The following is a 21,232-nucleotide window of genomic DNA, read 5'->3' as shown; positions in this document are numbered from 1 at the left end:
CACTTAAGATACATTGTTGTTGAGGCAATGAGACGATAGATTTTGGTACACTGTTTCCCTTTGAGATACATGTACATTCATTATTGTATTTTAACCTGGACACTCATGGCACTGTGATGATTTTGGCAAATCCCTTAAAATCCTTTTTGTTAATGAATAAATACACACATTTAGTTTCGCATAAACAGCATAAAATTAGTACCAAAGGTGACGTCTTCTCAGAGATGTTTTTGGACACTTATCTTTGGTTTGACATTTTCTCTTGTTGGATTACATACTTTAATACTGGTAGGTAAACATTACGTAATGAAAAACATTAATGGTATGTTAATGGCAGATAAGTAATTTTCACAATATGCATATTTGATTTTAAAAACAGTAGCTCTTAAAAGTCCGTCAGTCAGAACATCAGGAATGTCGACTTGGCAACAAATCTGTTTGAGGTCTGAACAGTTATTGAAAGAGATAACAGCATGATCAGTTTCACACATGTTATACTGTATCTTTAGTGTTAGTAACTCAAAATCAAAAGTAAAAAATAATTAATTAGGTTTCCTTCATACCTGTAACACTTGTTAAAAAAGTAAAGTTAAGAAAGTGCATAGAGCAGTATCTGCTGTACACCGGAAAGCACAGAATGTGTCTGGTTGATATTAACAATTTATGGGTCATGATATGCCGAAACGTCATGGCATTCCACGCCAGCAAATGAATCTGTTTCTATTTTGCTGATGTACACTGTGAGGCATGTAAATAGGAACAAAGTGTCTGAGTTAACGCTAACAGTAAACCTGAGTTCCATAAAAAGGACTGATTGAATGGACACGATTATGTTAGAAATCTTAATAAATACTTGTGGTAAATAAACAAATTTCACAGACTAATACAGCACACTTGATCACATTGGTACGTACCGTCTATTTGACCTAACCCTAAAACCTCCATCTAGACAACAATCGCAGTGTGATGACCAGAATGGTTCCTGCTCTGATAAAACCATGAGGTCTGATGATTTTATTATTCTATGGTAGTTGGAAATGTGAACAGTCTACAGTGTTCTGTGGCATTAACGGAGTCACCTCGGGGCATGTGGGAGGGGAGCAGGTCCCCTCAGACTGAATGTGTCCCCACTGGAGGAGTGGCGGGACGGGGCGTTCCCACACACCAATGATGGCTCCGCCTCCTTTATCTCCATTGCACGTTTGTAAAGCTCTGCTGCCTTCTCAAAGTCACCCTCTTCATAGCTAGTCATAAAAGGAATAAAAACGAGAAAGAGAAATCATTTTAAATGCAGTACGACATACATGATTAAACTGATGATTAGTTTAATGTTGAATTCAAACTTATGGAAGTGTAATGCATTCACTTGGGGAAAAATTCGGCTCTGTTTTTCTGAATTATTTAATGTTCTGGGAAAATTTAAATAGGAAATAAAATCTGTTTTTGTTTTTCTGAATTAAAAAGGTTATTAAAAACAAGAGCAGAGTTTTTTCCCGTGAAAACTTTTTCATAATTCTGCGATCATAATCTTATTTATTTATTTTTTAAAAAAAGGAACATTTTTTTCTTAAGTGAATACATTATGCTTATGTACAAACTTAACTACTGTACCTTAGCACGGCCAAGTTTTTCAGGGTCTCTCCGACCCGTGGGTGTGAGCGCCCCAAACTATCCTCATAGACTTTCAGCGCTCGTTCATAAAGAGGCAGGGCGTCACTGTGCTTCTTCTGCCAAACACAAAGAACCAACAAACACTAACTAACACAGTTAGATTTGCTCTACACACAACACACAACCTAACACACAGCTACACACGATTATAACAAATAAAAACATATATATGTGAACAGTTCTAACGAGATATCCACATCAGGGATGTGTGTTACAGACTGAATAAAGTATGATGAACATTCTTACCAGTTGGCAGTAGATCACAGCCAGGTTGACCAGTGCTGTGGCCACACTGGGGTGTTTGGGCCCAAAACTTTTTTCCCTGATTTCCAGAGACAGCTCATACAGCGGCACAGCCTTCTCCAGTTTCCCCTGTGCAACACACATTTTCAAATCAGACTCTCAGTGGAGGACAAACACAGAGTGAGTTGTTTATCAGACAGAATGTTAAAGTTTTAGTGTCAACAGGCACACGTGTCTCACTCTGCGTTTATAGAGCATGGCCAGGTGTTTGAGTGTGTATGCCAGTGAGGGGTGGTCTGGGGACAAGGCCCTCTTGCGGATGTCTAGCGCCCTCTCGTACATGTCCTCAGCCGCCTCGTACTCCCTCCTCTCTGTGTGCAGTGCAGCCAGGTTGTTGAGGGACTGAGCGCAGTCTGGGTGATCTGGACCGAGGACACGCTGACGCATCTCCAAAGAGCGTGTCAAGAATATCTTGGCTGCACTGGTGGGGGCAGAAAGAGGGATTTTAGACATGTTGGTGGACAGACAAATTAAAACAATCAGGTAGAAGGCGAACTTGATGGAGACACAGTTAATATTCATGATGCAGAGTGTCACATGTCTTTGTCTGTGTGCATGCCAGCTGTAACATATGTATGCCTTACTCCAGGTTGTTTTGGAGGTAGTACAGGACGCCCAGTTCATTAAGTGTCTTGGCAGAGTCTGCAGAATCTTTTCCCAGGGTCAGCTCCTCCAGCTGTAGGGCTCTGCGCCTCAACAAAGTGAAGCCGTACTGAAAGGAGGAGTCGCCAAAAGGCGTGTTCAATATGACTGATGAAGTGAGTATGACTAAGCATGTGGGTATCTGGGAAACATGCTCACCATATGACCTTTCTGGCGAGCAGTCTTCTGACGGATCTTCACTGACCTCTTCCTGAGTTTCTCTGCTTGCTCATACCTGATTGTAAAAACGCCAGGTGTGAGCCATTAAACGTGTTTTAAATGAAATCCTGATTGTCACATGAGTGTTATAAGATCATCAACACAGGTGTGATGTCTCTTTGTAAACACAGTGCGTGTCAGGAGCAGCCAATAAACTATACAACAAGAACAATAATTAAAAATAACATCATGCATCACCAAGAGAGAACCATTTACTTGTTTTGTTTTTGATAGAGCATGGCGAGGGACTCCAGCTCACGTGCTACGCTGGCATGCTCAGCTCCGTAGGCATTCTCGCTTATCTCCAGGGCCTGCTTGTACAGCTGCTCAGCATTGCCATACTTCTTCCACTGAACATAAACCCCAGCCAGCTGGTGCAGGGAGCGAGCTACGCTGGGATGGTCCGGGTCCAAGGCTGTCTCCCTAATCTCAAGGGACCTCTGTAAAGGTGCTACAGCCTAGAAACACAGACAGAATCAAAAATGTGCTATTGTCAACATGGGCATATATATATATATATATATATAGAAGGACACTTGTATAGGCTATGTAAGCAAATGAAACAAGAGAACTACCATACAAGGTGTGGCAGAAAAATAATATATAAGAAGAGGACGTGACATCACCCTTTGATTCGTGAACTACCATTTTTTAACCCCGAGTTTGGCGTAATGGCTGTGGCCATCTTGTTTTTCTTTTGAGCCAGGGGGGACTGTGAAGCTGGGGAGGAGCAAAGGGTGGCTCTGACTAGCTACGCATTGCTATGACTATCTTGACTGAAAAGTTTGCCAAGGTTGGGACTTGTCAATCACAAGCATACCCTGATTTATTGTCTATTTTGCTTTAAATCGAACCATAATTTACTGAATAAACATCATGCTCTATTAAAGAAGACTTGAAACTAGCGATTGAGACCATAAAATCATTTGGAAAATGTTTACTCAGGTAATAATTAAAGTGAGAAGTAGGGTCATTTTCACATATATGTAATCAAATTTGTTTTTGCAGTTCAGTGGAGATGTCCCCTGCTGGCGGTCACAAAGAATGCAGGTTTAACAGGGATAGGAAACCCAATTTTCCCTTTTATCTGAGGTGCTATTTATCACTCTAGATTGTTCTGGTATGAGTTGTTGAGTGTTGGAGATATCAGCTGTAGAGCTGTCTGCCTTCTCTTGAACATAACGTAACAAGATGGCACTTTGCTTCTGGTGCCTACCTGACTAGGGAGGCCCAGGTCTTTGAGGAAACGACCCAAGGTTTCATAGAGGTTTGCCAGCTTGGTCATGCTGTCTTCGCTCTCGCAGCTCTTCTCGTAGTGTTTCAGGGAGTCAAAGTACTCAGTGGCCATGGAGCTTTTGTCTTTGCCCACATATTGCCAATAGGCTAACAGCTCAGAGAAGTGACCCCTGGAAAAAAAAAACACATCCATAAGACTACGCCTACATAAATATGACAAGCTTTGCCACATCAGCTTGTGTGTATGCATGCTTTGTACCTCTTGTAAAGGTTTTGGGAGACAAACAGGTTCAGGAGGCTAAGCTGTAGTTTAGTCCTGTCCTCCTGCTGTTGGAGCAGCCAGGGCAGCTCATCTGCGACACGCCACGTCACACGGTCCTGGCTACCCACACACACAAGCACAAACACAAACACTCAACCACAATGACATGAGTTGTACTGACAGAAAAATGTGAGTTGTGTAGTGTGAGGAGAAAATGACTACTCTTATCCACCTGAGTTGCTGACTGAAATACTGAATGAGTTTCTCTCTGTAAGCAGCCGAGCTACTTCCTCCACCCAGGAACTCCAACCTCACAGCTTCCCAGGCCTGAAAGACAAACACACTTAAAGACAAAAACTTCAACACTGTGTAGTCAGAAATTTTCTGCACATGCATTTTTATGCATTTTGTATGTTTAATGACTTTGTGTTATACTATTCTACTGGACAAATCCTAGTTACCTGCAGGTGTTGAAACCTGATGAGCCCACAACGGAGGGTTACAATGCAGAGTCTGTTCAGACGGTAAAGCAGAGAGGACAGGACAGGCAACTCCAGCTCTGGGAAAAGGTCTAGCACCTCTGATTCACTCACTCCATTGTGGCTGGCACATACCAGGCACAGTATCTAAGGAATACACATTTGCCATTACAACCAATAATGATGACAAAACTCTATGTTCAAGTGGAGAAAAGTTGTTATTTTGTCTACACTTAGGTCACCTCTCTCATTATGTGTCGCTCTCTGTCTGTGTTGAGGGAGTTGAGCGTCATCTTGAGCGCCAGGCGGTAGAGTGACATGGTGTCCTGACACTGCAGACACTGCTCCAGGCTCTTCTCCAGTGACCATCGAGATATACCGCTGTGCAGTGACAAAACATGGCGTTTAATCCAATCATCAACATTTAAAACATATGTAACCACACATTCAGGGACATCAGCATCAGACTTAAAGGACCTGTGTGTAATATTTAGGGAACGGTACTGGCAGAAATGGAATATAATGTTCATAATTAGGTTTTTATTAGTGTATAATCACCTTTACATTCCTTAGAATGAGCCCTTCATATCTACATAGTTAGTGGGTCCTCTTCCACGGAGTCTGCCACATTGCACAGCTATGTTTCTACAGTAGCACAGAACTGACAACCTCACTGCTAGTTACCATTAAGTCCTAGTCACTGCACTTTTATGAGGGGTAGACTATTTTTAACCCAGATAATACATGTTTAAGGTCCACTATGGAATGAATTTTCAAAGGTCTCTCAAGCACCATTATATAATCTTACATTATACCACTGTATAAATTTTGCTCTTTTGTGGCGAGTGATGACAATACACAAAAAAGTAGTTAAGTGAGGACTGTTGCTTAAAAGGACAATAAAAAAGTTGATAGACCTATTACAAAATTTTAAAGGGTCAAACAGGTTTCCAGAAAAATCAGAGGTGGCTAACCTGATGATCATCCTTGCCAGTAGTGTGACATACAATGCATTGCAGGTCGATGCAGAGCGACAGTGCCTTTCGAGTCTCTTCTCCTGGAACAAAGATACAACATTTGAGTGTGGGCTTCTTTAAAAAAAAAAACACATACCGCTACTAATGACTCCAAATGTGTTTTCACACTTTCAAATCTCAGAGTTTTTAAAAAGGGGGGTGGGATGATAACTGACCTGGTCCTTGGTAAATTTCAGGTCCATGCTCTGGCACTCTGCATTCACAACGCTCCTGACCTCCCTGGGACTCAGTGGGTCTAAGTGGAGGGTCGGCCATAACCTAAACAGACATGGTCACTGAATTACAAATGGTGATACCGCAGAAGCATATTTAGAAATATACCACTAATATAAACCACTGCATGGACATTTTTTAATGAAGCATTCTGAGTAAATTGACAGGGATATTTAGAATTCAAAGTGTATCACCTCCAAGCCTGAGGACATGTCTCTACATTGACAGACACCACCACTCTGACATTGACAGGGAGAGGGTCTATCAGCCACTTCATGTGTCTTTCTGCTTGCTGAAAAAAAGGAGAAAAACTGTAGAGTTAGAAGAGCTATTCTGAAAAAAGTGTTCTAATTAGTAGTCTAATTTGGGTTAAAATAGAGATGGGGTGTACTTGTATTTGGTCAATGGAGTCAATGATGATGATGATGTTTCCTTGATGCCGTGCTGACAGTCTTTCAAGCCAGCGGGGAAACTCCTCTAAGATCTTACTGGGCTCCATGGACAAGCCAGAAATGGACCAGAAATGCTGCAGCAGCTATGCGACAACAGACAGAAAACACATTGTCACAGTCATTAGTGCCTTCACTGGAAGTATGCCTTTTGGAAGAGCCACCGAGAGAAACCCCCTTACTTTGACTGTGAGGCGTTTGATAATGAGAACTGGCTCTGAGCTTGTGGAAAGTGGGCGGCCAACAAAATGATAAAGGAACAAGGTGTTGGGTGACTGCTTCTGCTGCTGCTCGATCCTGAAAAGTATAAAAGAACAAAGATTACACAAAGCGTGCAAAATGTCGTGTTGATGACACATTGCACCATGAAACAGAACTGACACCTCCTCTTAGAGAATGACTCACAGCATATCATAAAACAGGATGTATTTCTTCAAACTGATAGATACTGATAGATAAGCATGATGTTAGCACTTTTTTGTCCTCCTGCCATTTTACAATTGAGCTAGTGAGTTGAGAATTTCCGTTTCCTGTCATAGAGGAGAAGAGAAACCACAAATATTCACATTTAAGAAGCTTAAATCAGAATATTGTGACTTTTCTGTCTTAAAAATTACTCAAACCGATTACTCGATTATCAGATTAGCTGAGATAGCTGTTGGCTAACAACTAATACTGCATCAATCGGTTCTCACCATTTGGACAGCAAAAGGGACTTTCCTGAGCCTGGACCACCAGACACCAGCAGAGGAGGCGTGGGAGGTGGAGCCGCTATCATGTCATTCAAACGATCTATATACTGAGGAGGACATCAGATACAACCCAGCCTTAGAGAGATTACAGAACAAAGTGACAGATTGGAAGAGAAGATGAAGTAAGCTTAAAAGAGGAGAATATCTGCCCCTTTACCTTCTGGAAGCCTAACTGGGATGTGGTGCTGCTACAGGCCTGCTGGTAGGACTCAATCTGTTCCTGCTCATCATGCAGGTCCCACAGCACATCACCCGAGTCTTCCTCACGTCCCTCCTCCATCCCCGAGTCCTTAGAGTCCACATCTGCTCCTTCAAGACCCAGCAACTCCTACATGTTGAGAGAAGTGGGAATTAAAAGGTTGTCAGGGACAGGAGGGATGAACATATATCACTGTACACACAACACAAAAGACTGATGTTGCAGTGTGTACCTGTTTAATGACTCTCTCTAGTTGAGAGTAGATGAGGTCAGCTCCCTCTTCTGCAGAACCCTTATGATCCACCACCTGGGTTAATGTTTAAAATAAGTAAACACAAGCACCGTGTGGCATCGAGTGATCAGTAAATACAGAATGTCAACTTTAAAAGGCAATAAACACACAACTTCTGCTTTTGCTCACAGTTAACGGTGTTGTCATATTAAGTGAAACTACTCTGGATAATAAGGCTATTCATCAAACACCATATACACATACAGATTACCAAAACTATAAATGTCATAACAAATTATAGAATGCTTTCGATAGAGGGCTTTTATCTAACCCTGGATACCTCAGGAAAAATGTTTGTCTCCTCTGTATCCTGTTTTGCCTTGTTCACAACACAAACCTTGACTTTAGCAGCCTTGTCCGCAGCATTGACCCTTTCTAGCAGTTGCCTGGTGGGTCCAGTCAAATTGTGACCTTCTTCAGTCCTGAGGTAGAGCACCAGAGGATGGCCATCTGGAGTCTTCACAAAAGCCTCCTCACAATCTTCCACCACAGAGCTGCACACATGCATGAAGAAATTGTCTTACAAATAAACAACATCATTCTTTAGTCCATGGGGGTGTGCTAGTGATGATAGGTGTAGGACTTACTGTACCTAGTGACAGTAGATTTGACCAGAAGCACACACACAGAGCTCCTTTCAATCTCCTGCTTGCGCTCCACAGCATATGAGGCAGCACTCTCCTCTGGAAAGCAGACATTCAGGTAGAAATGGCCGAGACCCTCGCACATTCTCCGCAACACAGGTGAGTGTTTCTGTAATGAAAACATGAATCGATGATTTACCAAAGGATTAATGTCAGCTCTCTACCAGGCTGACTCATAATGGTTTTCCAAGAGTCTACAGGTCCTCCTGTGTTACTTAAGGTCATGGAAAATTCTATGAAAATAGAATATTTACAGTTTGCCAACAGTGCCCATTTAACCAACCTTAATAAAGACATCAAGCTCAGCTTTGGTCTCCTGGGTAAAGATTAGGTAGCAGCGCACTGTGTTACTCCATAAGGCCTGGGGCACGTGAGGGGAGACCTGAAGCAGACTGGCCACTGCAGCATCCCAGTCATCTGATACAAACACACACACACACAAGAAAAATTGTGAGACAAGCATGAAGAGATAAGTGAACACATACTGGAAAGCTAGCTGCATACAAACATAAATATACATCTATTAAGTTATATTAAGTAGGTAACGTATGTAGGAGTGTATTATTTCTCCAGCATCATAGTAGCCATGGTGCAAATATGGTTGCCTACAACCTATATCATGATGCTTCCCTTCTTTGTACAGACCTCCTGGAGTTTACTTACCTCTGCTCACATTTGCAAAGGGCCCCTCCACATCTATCAAACTGTGTGCAAACTCCGGTCCCCTGAAGGTCTGTTGCAACTGCATCATGCTACCCATAGAGGGCTCACTTCCCAGCACACCGCCAGACCAGTACTCACACTGTGTCCCTGCAGCTACAGACATGCAGTGAAAAAATAATGTTTTTGAAGATTTTATCATACAAAAAGAGACCTTACATTTTGCACTCTAGTAGAAAATTAATACTGGAGGGATGGATGGATGAATAAAACAAAGAAGAGATCCAAACACAGTGAGGATTTCTGGGTCTTACCCGTGACAGTGGTTTGGTTGTCATCTGAGTCAGAATCATTTGGGTCATAGACCTGGATGCCCTGAGCCTGCAACTGCTGTAATTTGGCCTCCAAGTCCCTCTTGGCCCGAAGGAGATCCTGAATCTCTTTTTCTTTTGTCTCCCGGAAAATCTAGTGGTCATTTAGTGAATTAATTAGGGTTGCAATCATGATTACTGGACAGAATGCTCCACAGTGACAAATGTGGTGTCGCTTACCTTAAACTGTCGTTTTACTTTGTCCCTGTCGTGTTCAAAGGTGGCAGCCCTCTCCATAGCTTGGTACTTTGCCTCAAGAGCACTCTCTTTCTCTCTGAGGATCTTCTGGTACGTCTTCTGCAGAGCCTGTTGTCACAGTGAGAATGACAAAGACAATCATAAGAACTGTTGTAACATCCACAGACTTGTGTAGCCTTCAAGCTTGTGCTGTAAGCTCGTAGTTGCCAGCGTTAATTCATTTTACCTGTAGCTCAGCCCTCAGCCTCTTGTTCTCCTCATCCAGCTTCGCCTCCTTCTTTTGCATGGATATAATCTCGTTATTCTTGCTGACACGAAATATTTCATACTCTTTCCGGAGTCTTTCATACTCAGCAGCATACTCCAGATCTACAGAACCTGTGGATTTAAAACTGGCCCCAATCACCCGAGGTCCTCTGCGAAAGGAACTACGCAGGAGTCGGGCTTTGGGCTTGACCTCCACTGGGATCTCACAGGCTTCCCCTCCTTCACCCCCATATCCATCCTCGATCACCTCACCTGGGCTGACCAGAGAGGATGCGGTGCCCATGGTGGCAGCCTGGGCTGTGAAACAATACTCAGCCTTTTCGGAGGCCCATAGCTGCTCCTGTGTGATGACAAACGTGACAGTGACTCATAGTGAAAACAATTGAAGAGTTTTAATCTACCCAGGCAGTGGGAGATGACTGTGGTTGGCATTTATGTGTCTTAATTTGACTTCTCCGTGTTGTATCACAAGCGCAAAAAAGCTAGTCAATGTGTAGTTGCAGCCACAAGCTAATTTGCTTTCTTCAAAGCAACACCTCATACCACCGTTATCTTTACAGGAGCGCCTCCCGCAGCTAAATGTGCCCTATTGCTAACATGTTTGCAGTTACCGTTAGCTAGTTTTATCTGTCATTAACATAAAGACCGTTGCTTGGGTTAGCTAACATTTCCGAAACAGCTGTTCAACACGCTCGTGGCGACATTTATCGGTGTAGACACTAACGGAAGGACACAATAACTTCTGTACATATTTTAGCTTCGAGAGAATATTGAGTAAAAGTCCAAGTATTGGTGAAATCACAGAAGCTAAGCAAACAAGAACACACTCACCGTCCGCTCCCTTCACAGCTTCTTCCTGGCTGCCTTGGTAACAAGTCGATATACGGGTGCTCGCACAGGTCAAACAGAGTAAAAGTTGATTTTCTTGAAAATAGGCAGACTGTCCGGATCCTGGCTGAAGGTCACATTTTTGATAATTCGTGCCATTGAACCCTCATATTCTCATAAAAAAGTGCTATAGTTATTATGCTATCGTGATATAGAGTAATATATGTTTTAATTAATTGAAATATGTTTATTTAGGCCAATTAGTCCACTGGTGGAGGAGGTACTCAGATTCTGTACTTTGGCTAAGTAAAAGTACTAATACCACATTCTGTTACAAGTAAAGCCCTACACAGTGGTGGAGAGTAACTAGTTAGGCTACAGTATATGTAACTAGTTACAGTAATTAAATTACAAAATTAATGTAACTGTACAGTTACTGTGGAAAAAAAACCCCATGTAATTAAAGTACAGTTAAGAATCAAAATGTTGGTGATTACAAAGGAATTATATCCAAATATATTCTTCTTAGTATCTTTCAGCTTTATTGCTGAGTTTAAAATATCTGGTAGAAAAGTAATCAAAAGTAGTCTGTTATGTTACTTTGATGAAGTAGTTCACATAGTTACATTACTTAGTACATTTTTAACAGGGTAACTAGTAAACTGTGACCTGTTACATTTTAAAAGTAACCCTCCCAACACTGGCCCTGCATTGAAAATGTAACTTAAAGAGGAACTTCAGCCATTTTTAAAATCCATGCAGTTTATTCCTGGGGTCTAGGACAGTCGGAAAATATTAGTAAAAATGAACAACTCCCTCTAAAATCCCCAAACTAGAGTGCTAAAACTCAAATTTGTGATGCCATAGGGTATTAAGTCTAGAGCTGCTCCAAAGACACCGAATTTGGAAAGATGTTGAACATGACACTGAGAGCACCCAAGGTATGTATGAATATATGGGTACATTTTCCGTTTCAGCAACTCATTTGGGTATAAAAAAGAAAAGAAAAACATTCTGTGGGTCCACAAAATCAGTCTCTCATACCTGGTCTGTGGAGCAGCTCCAGACTTAATACTTGGTGGCATCACAAGTTTGAGATTTACTTCTCTGGTTTCTGGTTTTTAAAGAGTGCAGCTCATGTTCACACATATTGATTAAACTTTCCCAGGGCATGGCAATAACATTTTGGAATTCTTAATTTAGGTGGTGTTCCCATTTAAGTAAAAGTATGTAAGTATAATTGGGAAAATGTACTTAAAGTTTAAAAATAAAAGTAGGCTACTCAGTGTAGACAAATGTCCCTTTTGACTGTTTTTCGTTGATTTGTTGATTATCTTATGTCTTAACTTGTGTGTGTGTGTGCGTGTGCGTGCGTGTGTGTGTCGGTGAGGCGTGGCATGGCGTCTGATCTATAAACCGCTCCATTTCTCGGTTATGTAAGGTCAGAGAACAGAATCTAATCTGCGAGCTGATAAAACGTCTTTGCTTCGTGTGTTTCTTATTCTTTGTGTTGCAAAATGAAACGAAGAAAAGCTGCAGAGTTTTACATGCTAGTCAGATGATGATGATGATGATGATGAAGAGAAAACATCAGGAAGGCTTGAGGTGCTGTGTGAGACTTAAGTTCAGATACCAATCAAATACCAAGAGATCAAAGTGATACCCTCACAATACTTTCCAAATCCAAACCTAAACATGTTCAAAAATACATGTGTTGGTGTTACACATGGGTCTGTGTTGGAGTAGTGGTGAGTTATATCTAATGTTGTCTTGCTCGGAATAAAAAAGAAGTGTTTCAATCTTGATTAAAAATGCAACTTGTCCCGCCATTTGTCTTAGATGAGTTGGTGACAAGATGTCGTGATAGAGATGTTTTTTTATACTTCCTTCAAAACTTTAGTGATCTGAAAGTAGGAAGACAAATAATGTCCCTATTTCAGTTTTTTCATCAGTTACGACAGTGGAAGTTCCGCTTTTCATCTGTAATATTTAGTTACCATAACAAATAGCCTAATCAAGAGGAATCTTACACCCAACAATCACACAAAAAATGTTTTTGCCGTTAAACTATCAAGTGTCGTACAGACCAACCAGAGGAGTATCTCCAAACAGCAGGTGGAGGCCTATGGTGAACAGCGCTGTTCATCCCAATCAGTCAGGAAACAGGACTTTAGAAGAATCAAACAAGAACAGAATCAAATAAAATCAAATTTATTTATATGGCACATTTAAAAACAACCACAGTTGACCAAAGTGCTGTAAAAAATAAAATGAATGGCATGCAAATATTATACATTTAAATAGGCACAATATAACAGCAACAAAAGGTAGTAGAAATTACAGAGCAATGTTATATGTACACAAATATAAAAGAGTGAAACTGCTAAGATCAATTACATACGTAAAAATATTACAAAATACTAAAATATTAAAACCAATAAGAGCAACCAAAGGCCACTGAAAACATGTACAGCTTAAGATCTGTCTTAAAAGTGTCAATGGAGGGGGAGCACTGGCTGGAGAGTGGAGGGCTATGCCAAAGCTTTAGAGCAGCTACCACAAAGACACAATCTCCCTTATGCACAAGCCTTAATCTTATAAAAAATATTTTGTTTGAGGTGCCCAGTAGCTCAGGTGTCCCACGTACAAAGGTAATGTCTTTGCAGCATTGGCCACAGTTTTGATTCCATGCTTAATCTGTCCTGTCAAATAAAGGCAAAATGCCCCCGCCCCCAAATTACAAAAACAAAACAAAACAAAACAAAACATTGTTCTGAAGATCTAAGTGCCCAGAGTTGGAATGGGGGGGGAGGGGGGGGTCAGACTCAAATGTATTCAAGTCTGACCGTGTCTCTAGAAATTATTCAAAACAGGACAATTCCTTTAAAAATGTTTACTGACTACATGGTACTTGTTGCTTATCGATTATCTTCCTCGCTTTTTGCAGAACAGTTGAAGCAGCATGTCCCTGTATGCACGGTTCAAGAAGAAATACATCACAGGATCCAGTACACCACTGACACAGGTCAGTGCAGATGTGATCCTGTTGGCTCTTCCCAGAGCCTCGTGGGTTGCTGCAGTCATACTGTGACTGTGGCTTTGGATGTAGATTACCCTGCTCACATGGTAGGGTACGAATGCAAACAGGAAGTTCATCACGATGAGAATGATCATTCTTATGGCTTTGTCTTTCACTGGGCGTTCTTCCTGTTGTTTGAGTGACCTCAGCTTCAGCAGGATCACTATGTAAGAAACCACGATGGTGGTGAGGGGGATGGCAAATGCCACAATAGTGGAGATCAAAGCTGTTGGAGATGTCTTTTCTAAGTACAGCTTGTTGCATATTCCAGTTGAGTTGTGGGTCATGTTCTTTTTGGAGAAAAGTATAGGACTCATAGACACAATGACAGTCACCCAAAGTATGCCAACAACTACCTTCGCATACACAGCCTTCCTAACTGACTGTGATTTGATAGGTAGGACCACAGCCAGAAATCTGTCCAGGCTGATGAAACTCATTAAATACAGGCTGCAGTACATGTTAAGGTAAAAGAGGAAGCCTGCTAGCTGACAGGGGACATGTCCAAAAGGCCAGTGGCTGTCACATAGGTGGTAAACTATTCTCATGGGTAAAATGAGGATGTAAGAGATGTCTGCTACAGATAGGTGCCTCAGGAAGACCTTAGATGGAGACGTGCTGTCCTGGCGAAAGAAGGCCCACAGTGCCAAGGCATTTCCAGGCACAGCGATGACGAAAACCAGGATGTAAAATGTTGCAAATATGATGTTCTCTTGACGGGAGTCACTTCCATAGACGCCATGTATCTGCTCCTCAGAGATATTCATTGTTGTTGTGGAGAGGATCAGCCTGTGGCAGCATAGACACAAAAACTGTTATGACGACTGCATATGGTCAAGTGATTCACCACATCTTACAGTTTATCAAAATGAAACTAAAAACCCAAGATGTGTGGGTGACAAGATCACTTGCATGATGATCTAAGATATAAGCTCACATGCAATACCATGTGTGAATGAGGGTGATTAGAAACAGGAACTTTCTTTGCAAGGCGCCAGTGTACCAAGAGTTGCAGAAGATATGATAAACCACAGATAAACTACTTTCAGAATATAAGAAAAAATGTTAAAGTGATATGCCACAAATGAATTAAAGCAACAAAAATGGAACTCCTTTCCATCTCATAATAAAGCTTCCCCAGATTCGTTTCCTATTATGTTAGAAAAAAACAGTGACAGAGAATCAACAATGGAATCATCATTTACATTTTTATGGACAATTGTTGACTGGATGACCACAACTGTTGTGTGGATATCATGTGCATCTTGTGAATATACACATAGTGAACAGTATTTTATAGCTCTTGTTCTGTGCAATGCAGTCTGCTTTGTTGTTCACCTGCCTGAGGACTAGAGATGGCTTTAACTCTGTTTAATACATTTAAGTGTTGGAATTTATGTTGGTTATATGTTCCCCATCCAATAAACTTGGCCAAAAATCACAGGACTACATTACATTAAGGATGTAAACAACACATTTTTAATTAAGTGGTATATATTTGTATATATAAAGTCATGAAAACTGTGTTTCTTTGCTTACACTGTTGGGATGCAAACTGCAACTGCGAAAAAAATAAGGGTGGGGGTTTTCCCCAAGGGAACTAATACAGTACTTATTGCTGTTAAATGCACATACAGCCAAGTTATACCAATGTAATTAAACACATCGATGCTACCTCTAAACCCTGGTTCATGACTTTGAGGCAGTTAGTGTTTCAGTTCAATGATAAACTTAGAAAATGGTGCTACATGCTAAGTACTTAAAGCACCCCTAATCTTTGATCTTTACTATCTTATCACATAATAATCCACTACAATATTGTAAGAATAAATTTAAGGCATGTGGACCTCACATGTGGTACTGTGTCAATAATCATTAATATAATTGATATTCATATTCTTACCTTTGATCGTAGAAATGGAGTGCAGAGTTCTTCTGTATATTTATTATCAGAAGGGAAATCATTTGCATGAGCAGAGACAGGTGAAGTGGAAGTGAGAACTGCTCTGTTAGTGTGTCTCCACTTTCGTATTTATACACACACACACACATTCTTGTACTTCTGTTTTGTGAGGACTCTTATTTACACAATGCATTTCCTAGCCACTTACCCTACCCTTAACCATCACAACTAAATGCCTAACACTAACCCTTACCCTAAACTAAACATTATCCTTATCTGAATCCCAAATGTCTTTGATGGCCTTTGAAGAAGTGAGGTCCCAAAATGTCCTCACTTTGCAAAGATTTCCTCACTCTGTTGCTAAAATACGTTCTTTGGTCCTTACTGTGTGCATGTACAAGTACACACACACACACACACACACACACACACACACACACACACGCAGGAAGCCAGAAACAGAGACAAAAATAAATACCTTGAAACTCAATGCATTACAAGCATGCAAGTCTTTATTGTTGCTACTCCAACACAGTTTTATCTTTACCACATTGCTCCTTTATAGCATGATTTAAAGCTTTACAAAAATGAGAGAAAACCAGATATTTACAAAAATCTATCTGTGCAAACATAATTCTTCTTTTACACCACTCTCCTAAAGTATTTGAAAGGCATGCATACAAATAAACTTTGGTATGTTAACAAAACTACTTATTTTCTTAGTAGAAGCCTCTATGTACATTGTGGTAGAACTGATTCACTTTGTTTTTAGTACAGTTTACATTTAGACAACAATACATGTTAACTTAACAAACCGAGACCAGCAGTACAAACACTGTGGTCAACACCTCAGCCATCACACCAAGAGAGTGCATGTAAATTCCCCTAAATCTTGTGACTGGATTAGGCCTGAAGTGAGTCATTATTTAACAACTTTGGCAAATAGGCACACTAAAATGAAAACTTGTATTCCTTATGATACCAGTTTTATATATCTGTAAAAGAAATTGGCAGTTTATATGGGTGAAAAAAATGAGAAAATACTCTTAGAAAACAGAAGTTAATAATGAGTTCAACTTTAAAATGTCTGTATACACTATGTATACACTCATAAAAGGCATTTACAAGGGCTGCGTTGAATGTCTGGCAACATAAGAAATATAGAAGATTAAATATACTATGGTTATTCAATCTCTGCTTTGAAAAATAAAACAACATTTTTACATGGTATTTTGTGATTGTACATCAACTCTATATTCCCTATTCATAGCTACAGCAAGAAAAATAGATTTTCAACACCATGAGAGCTTTCCACTTCAACTACAAAGTGGTAAAACTAAATCTTGTTTAGTTCCATTATAAAATATTTTGTCAGAACATCTTGTACACCTCCGTGAAAGAGTCAGAATCCAAGTATTTTTTTTAAACAGGAAATTGCAACTTAAAGGAGATAGAAGCATCGGTGCGAAAATGCCAGTGTCAAATAAACATGAAGTGGGGGAGTGCATCACTTAATACTTTTACAAAAACGCTCAAAAACAGACAAACAGCAAACCAAAACTAGATAAAATGAAACATGACCAGCTCTACCTGCTTTGCGGTAAAAGCCAGAGGGGCGATAATGGGGCTAGGTAGTGTCCTTAGCTGCTGTGGCTGTTGGGATGCAGGATTTGCCGCTGCTGCCGTTGTGGGACCTGTAGCTGGTGAAGCTGGGAGTGTGTATGGTGCGGATGCTCTTTCCACCTGGGCCCAAAGGTGTGGGCGACAGAGGGGAGGGGGAGGAGGAGGAGGAGGATGAGGAGGAGGAGAATGAAGAGGAGGAGGAGGAGTGCACTCGACCATTCTGAGTCTGCGAGGAGAACGACAGAGCTTTACCTGTGTGCTGTGAGGGTGTGGGGAGTTTGAGGGATCCGTTAGACAGGGAGGGGATGTGGGAGGAGGGTTGGGAACCGGAACGAGGAGCGTGAGAGGACAGGATGGAGGACTTTGTCACAGAGGAGGAGGAGGAGGAGGAAGAGGAAGGGTTATTGGGATTAGTAGCATCTGAGTTTTGTGCAGACTGGGAGCTGCCTTTAGTAGAGCTAGGATAAAAAGCAGGGATTTTAGAGGTGGGTATAGCAGGGGAAGTAGTTTTATGATCCCCTCCCACTCTTTTAGCACTTCCGTTAGCCTGCAAACAGAGATGCCAAAACAGATACTGGTTGTCAAAAAGAAATCTGGTCAAATAATACATATTAAAGGCAAGACGATGTTAAAAAAAACTACAAGTTACGTACACAGAAACACACTAAGACTACACAAATATTAAAATTACTGAGACACAACTAAGAGACACCAAAACACATACAGAAGACCTGTTTTTTCTAGGTTATATGAACTAAGAGACATGTTACCAAGAAACAGAACACTGCAAAGGTTAGACCGTGCGATGGCAGACAGGAGGGGCGTCTCTACAGACCGCCTGTGTTAGAGTTAGGCCTCGTAAAGGGGCTGTGGGGGGAAAATTCACAAGGCAACAATGCATAGGAAGGCTGGAGAGAATTAGATAACAGGGTTAGGAGTTTGAAGAGTGGGAGCAGACAGGGGAGATGTGGGCTGGTATTCCACTGAAACTGACTGGTGCAAGATGGTGAGTTGTGACGTGGTCTTGAGGCTAAGAGGGTATATCACCGTGAGGTTAAGAAGCTGTGCAGTGATGTTGGGGTTTGAGCAGAGGTGCATTGTGAAAAAGGGAGGAGCATAGCCGTAAAAGTCAGTTAGGTTTGTATTTTAACATAGCCATAAGCATCCTGGGAATTTGGCGACACTGTTTAGGAGCTCAGCTGTGATGGGAACTGGAGATGTGATGACAACTCAGATGATGACAGGGTAGGATTCCACTTTTCTTTGCCATTTTTCCATTTTTTTTGTATGTTTAGTCACCAACACAGTGAAAACCATGAGCAGTGTGGACATGCAAAAGCATACAGTACAGTGATGTTATGGGGTAACAGTCAAGAGTCAAACATGCCTTCTTGTCAGAGCAGACTCGAGAGAAACATTAACAGATCCACAGACGTCACCGTGGTGACTTTATTTTTTTCAAAACACTTGAAATCTCACAGCTTTGGTAGTCTTTTTTCCTCTAATAATACATGCCTCATGTTTTTGATCCCTATATGTTTGATTCCTCTAGTCTCTGGTAAGGCCCTACAGTAAAACTACCTGTCGAAACTGCCTCTGAGCGTCCTGCAGTTTTTGCTGTTTTCCTGCTTTGTCAGTCGTACCCGGCGACTGCCTGGACTTCGCAGACAAAGGGACGGGCATCCGACTAGTAGGGGAAGCGACACTGGTGTTCTGCAAACGAATCCAAACGAAAAACAAAACAAGAAATAAAACAAAAGAAAGAAAAAAACACACACCATAAAGGAAGTATGAAAAATCAAGGCACTGACACCTCAATGATCAACACCAGTGAAAGATCATGCACCCAGTGGGACCATAAACCTTTTAGTCAATACACAGTAGTACATGCAGTCAAGAATAAGGAAGATATCAGAGCTTAATCATCATGAGTGTTTTGATGATGAGTTTGCCACTTGCTGGAAACCTCAGAGGTTTAGCAATGAACTCAAGGAGGAATATGGTAGCCAGGAACCCAACAAAATGCCACCCCCAATCATGTCATCATGATTTCACAGAGGGAGAAAGCCACGGGGGACATTTCCAACATTTCCCGGCACCTGTGGATTGGATTAATGATTTTGTAAATTCAGTGGTTAGGGTTGGAGTGAAGGGAGGTTGTAAACTGAAAAAAAAAAAAGAAGGACCCAAAGCCTCCCGGAGCAACAAGAGCTAGAGAGAGACCTGTTGTACGGTGCTGGGGGCACTGGGGACAGTGGTGGTGGTGGTGGTAGTAGGGATGATTACAGGGCGAGGAAGGAGCTGAGGTTTAGTCTTCTTCAGCAATGGATTTTTGCTGGGTACCTTAGGGCCTGACCCTCTGGAGGTAGGGAGAGAGAAAGACCTCTTCAGCCCCACTCCATCTGAGCTTTTCCCATTCCCTGCTTTAGCCTCCTCCGTGCAGACTGGCTCTTCAGGGGAGAGTGGTCCCATCTCACTGATAGTGGTCTCCAGCTGCTTGATGGTCTGCTCCAGGCTGTCCAGTGTCTTGTAGGTGTTCTTCCGGATCTCATCCGTCCTGTAGAGGGAGTCGGAGTTCTGCCTCTTAAGCGCAGCCGTTCCTGTTGCCTTGGGAGAGTCTGCTAAGGATTTTGAGCGTGCAATCTCAAATCTCTTTGCTTCTTTGTGCTGCCTGACAGTACCGTCTGACTCCTCCTCATCTTCGTACACAACCACCTGTAAAGTCTTCTTGCCCGACTTGGTGCCTGTGCGAATGGCCTGCGTCAGCGCTGCCAGCTGTTTCTTAGGGAATTTAAACTTAAACTTCTTTTTATCCTGCTTGGCATCGCCATTTGACTCTGAGGTCACGCTACTGTCTGTTAGCTCTGAGACTGAAGATGTAGATGAGGATGATAAGCTAACATGGTCAGCAGAGACCTGCGGAGCGCTGTCATTTTTGCCATCAACCACCTCTGTTCCTGCCGCTTTAACCTGCAGCCCACCACTCCTTTCCGTGTCAGACTCCTCGCTTTCCTCCTCAATGCATTCTGCCGCTAACATCCTGTCCAGTTCCTCCTCGCATTCAAAGATGGTGGACAGGCGCTTGTACGCTGAGCGGATGTCCATAGGTTCGTCAAAAATGATGATGACAGGCTTCTTGTTGAAGCCGTTATCCTGCGGCACATTAGAATCCTCTGTGGTGTTCCCTCGGTTGGCGGCATTACCGACAGTAACAGTCTGGACGCTTCCTTTCTTGGCATTGACCAGTTCCTGGTACTCGCCACAGGACAGGGCCTGGACTTTGGTGTTAGTGATCATAAATGCTATGTTGTCCGGGGGTGGAGGTGCCTCTTCTCCAGGTAAGTCAGGACTAAGACTGGCCTCGCCGTTATTATTGTCACAGTCAGCTTTAGGTGGATTACTGTCCTCACTAGGAGCCTTTTTCAGTGGAGCAACAGAACTTGTAGGCGCCTCTTTTATGGTACTGGTTGTTGTGGTTGCCACAGGCTCGGGTATTATCTTCTTACTGGACGAAACACGTTGCTGAACGACTTTACTGCTCTTTTCAGTGTTAATTTTGTTGAGGATTTTTCCCTTCTCCATTTCAGCACTGGTCTTTAAGGATTCAGAGCGTTTAACTTGCTTCCTTGGAAGTTTGAATTTCAGTCCCACAGGTTTAGGTGATATCGGTGGAGGTGTTAAAGGCGGGGGTGATTTAGGTGGTGGAGACAGAGGCTGCGGCTGTTGCTGCTGGCTTGGAGAATTGTCGTTAACATTGACATTTGACACCTGTGATGGAGGCTGTGTGGGCTCTCTGTGTTCGGGGGTTTCCTCCGTTCCTGACGAGGGTGGATGCTCTTTGGGAATCTGTCCAGTCACGTAGTAAATGACCTGAAAATAAAGAAGTAGCTGTTTAAAATATCTCA

General features: G+C 42.0%; 3 protein-coding genes across 10 annotated transcripts in view; all 3 read right to left on the bottom strand.

The window, feature by feature from the left end:
• Positions 1-42: 42 nt before the first annotated feature.
• nphp3 (nephronophthisis 3) lies at positions 43-10,765 on the bottom strand. Of its 2 annotated transcripts, none has more exons than XM_049565259.1 (28): positions 10,726-10,765; positions 9,854-10,234; positions 9,610-9,735; positions 9,373-9,523; positions 9,062-9,214; positions 8,682-8,815; positions 8,347-8,507; positions 8,092-8,248; positions 7,695-7,769; positions 7,421-7,591; positions 7,207-7,310; positions 6,694-6,808; positions 6,454-6,597; positions 6,257-6,354; positions 6,005-6,107; positions 5,787-5,869; positions 5,055-5,193; positions 4,795-4,959; positions 4,566-4,660; positions 4,331-4,453; positions 4,052-4,241; positions 3,052-3,293; positions 2,776-2,851; positions 2,559-2,686; positions 2,155-2,395; positions 1,918-2,043; positions 1,612-1,754; positions 43-1,244 (listed from the first exon to the last, which is right to left on the bottom strand). In XM_049565259.1, exons 2-28 carry the CDS (start codon positions 10,175-10,177, stop codon positions 1,076-1,078), a joined length of 3,936 nt encoding a protein of 1,311 aa, XP_049421216.1. In that variant the 5' UTR covers positions 10,178-10,234; positions 10,726-10,765; the 3' UTR covers positions 43-1,075. The 2 variants fall into 2 exon arrangements, with proteins under 2 accessions (XP_049421216.1, XP_049421217.1); XM_049565260.1 differs by having other exon boundaries at positions 1,612-1,727.
• Positions 10,766-12,950: 2,185 nt separating this feature from the next.
• si:dkey-96n2.3 (uracil nucleotide/cysteinyl leukotriene receptor) lies at positions 12,951-16,109 on the bottom strand. Its single transcript, XM_049564596.1, has 2 exons — positions 15,705-16,109; positions 12,951-14,590 (listed from the first exon to the last, which is right to left on the bottom strand). Exons 1-2 carry the CDS (start codon positions 15,851-15,853, stop codon positions 13,648-13,650), a joined length of 1,092 nt encoding a protein of 363 aa, XP_049420553.1. The 5' UTR covers positions 15,854-16,109; the 3' UTR covers positions 12,951-13,647.
• An 89-nt stretch (positions 16,110-16,198) lies between these two features.
• Positions 16,199-21,232, bottom strand: part of si:ch211-285f17.1 (sickle tail protein homolog) — a 113,903-nt gene continuing 108,869 nt past the window's right edge. For all 7 annotated transcript variants that reach the window (XM_049564588.1, XM_049564589.1, XM_049564591.1 and 4 more), the window contains 3 exons: positions 19,551-21,197; positions 18,909-19,040; positions 16,199-17,874 (listed from right to left, as the gene is read on the bottom strand). In XM_049564588.1, the coding sequence (XP_049420545.1) occupies positions 17,332-17,874; positions 18,909-19,040; positions 19,551-21,197 (2,322 nt within the window). In that variant the 3' untranslated portion in view covers positions 16,199-17,331. The remainder of the gene's footprint in view (positions 17,875-18,908; positions 19,041-19,550; positions 21,198-21,232) is intronic.

This window comes from Epinephelus fuscoguttatus, linkage group LG21 (assembly GCF_011397635.1).
Source record: "Epinephelus fuscoguttatus linkage group LG21, E.fuscoguttatus.final_Chr_v1".
Classification (NCBI taxonomy): domain Eukaryota; kingdom Metazoa; phylum Chordata; class Actinopteri; order Perciformes; family Serranidae; genus Epinephelus; species Epinephelus fuscoguttatus.
This window is presented reverse-complemented; position numbering and strand designations above follow the sequence as displayed.

Coding starts and splice junctions, on each gene's coding strand:
- si:dkey-96n2.3 (XM_049564596.1), bottom strand. CDS start 15,853: ATGTGTGTGTGTGTGTATAAATACGAAAGTGGAGACACACTAACAGAG. Junction 14,591..15,704: donor CTCCATTTCTACGATCAAAG/GTAAGAATATGA, acceptor ATGCTGCCACAG/GCTGATCCTCTCCACAACAA.
- nphp3 (XM_049565259.1), bottom strand. CDS start 10,177: ATGGGCACCGCATCCTCTCTGGTCAGCCCAGGTGAGGTGATCGAGGAT. Junction 5,870..6,004: donor TGAAATTTACCAAGGACCAG/GTCAGTTATCAT, acceptor TCTTTGTTCCAG/GAGAAGAGACTCGAAAGGCA. Junction 2,687..2,775: donor CTCGCCAGAAAGGTCATATG/GTGAGCATGTTT, acceptor TCCTCCTTTCAG/TACGGCTTCACTTTGTTGAG.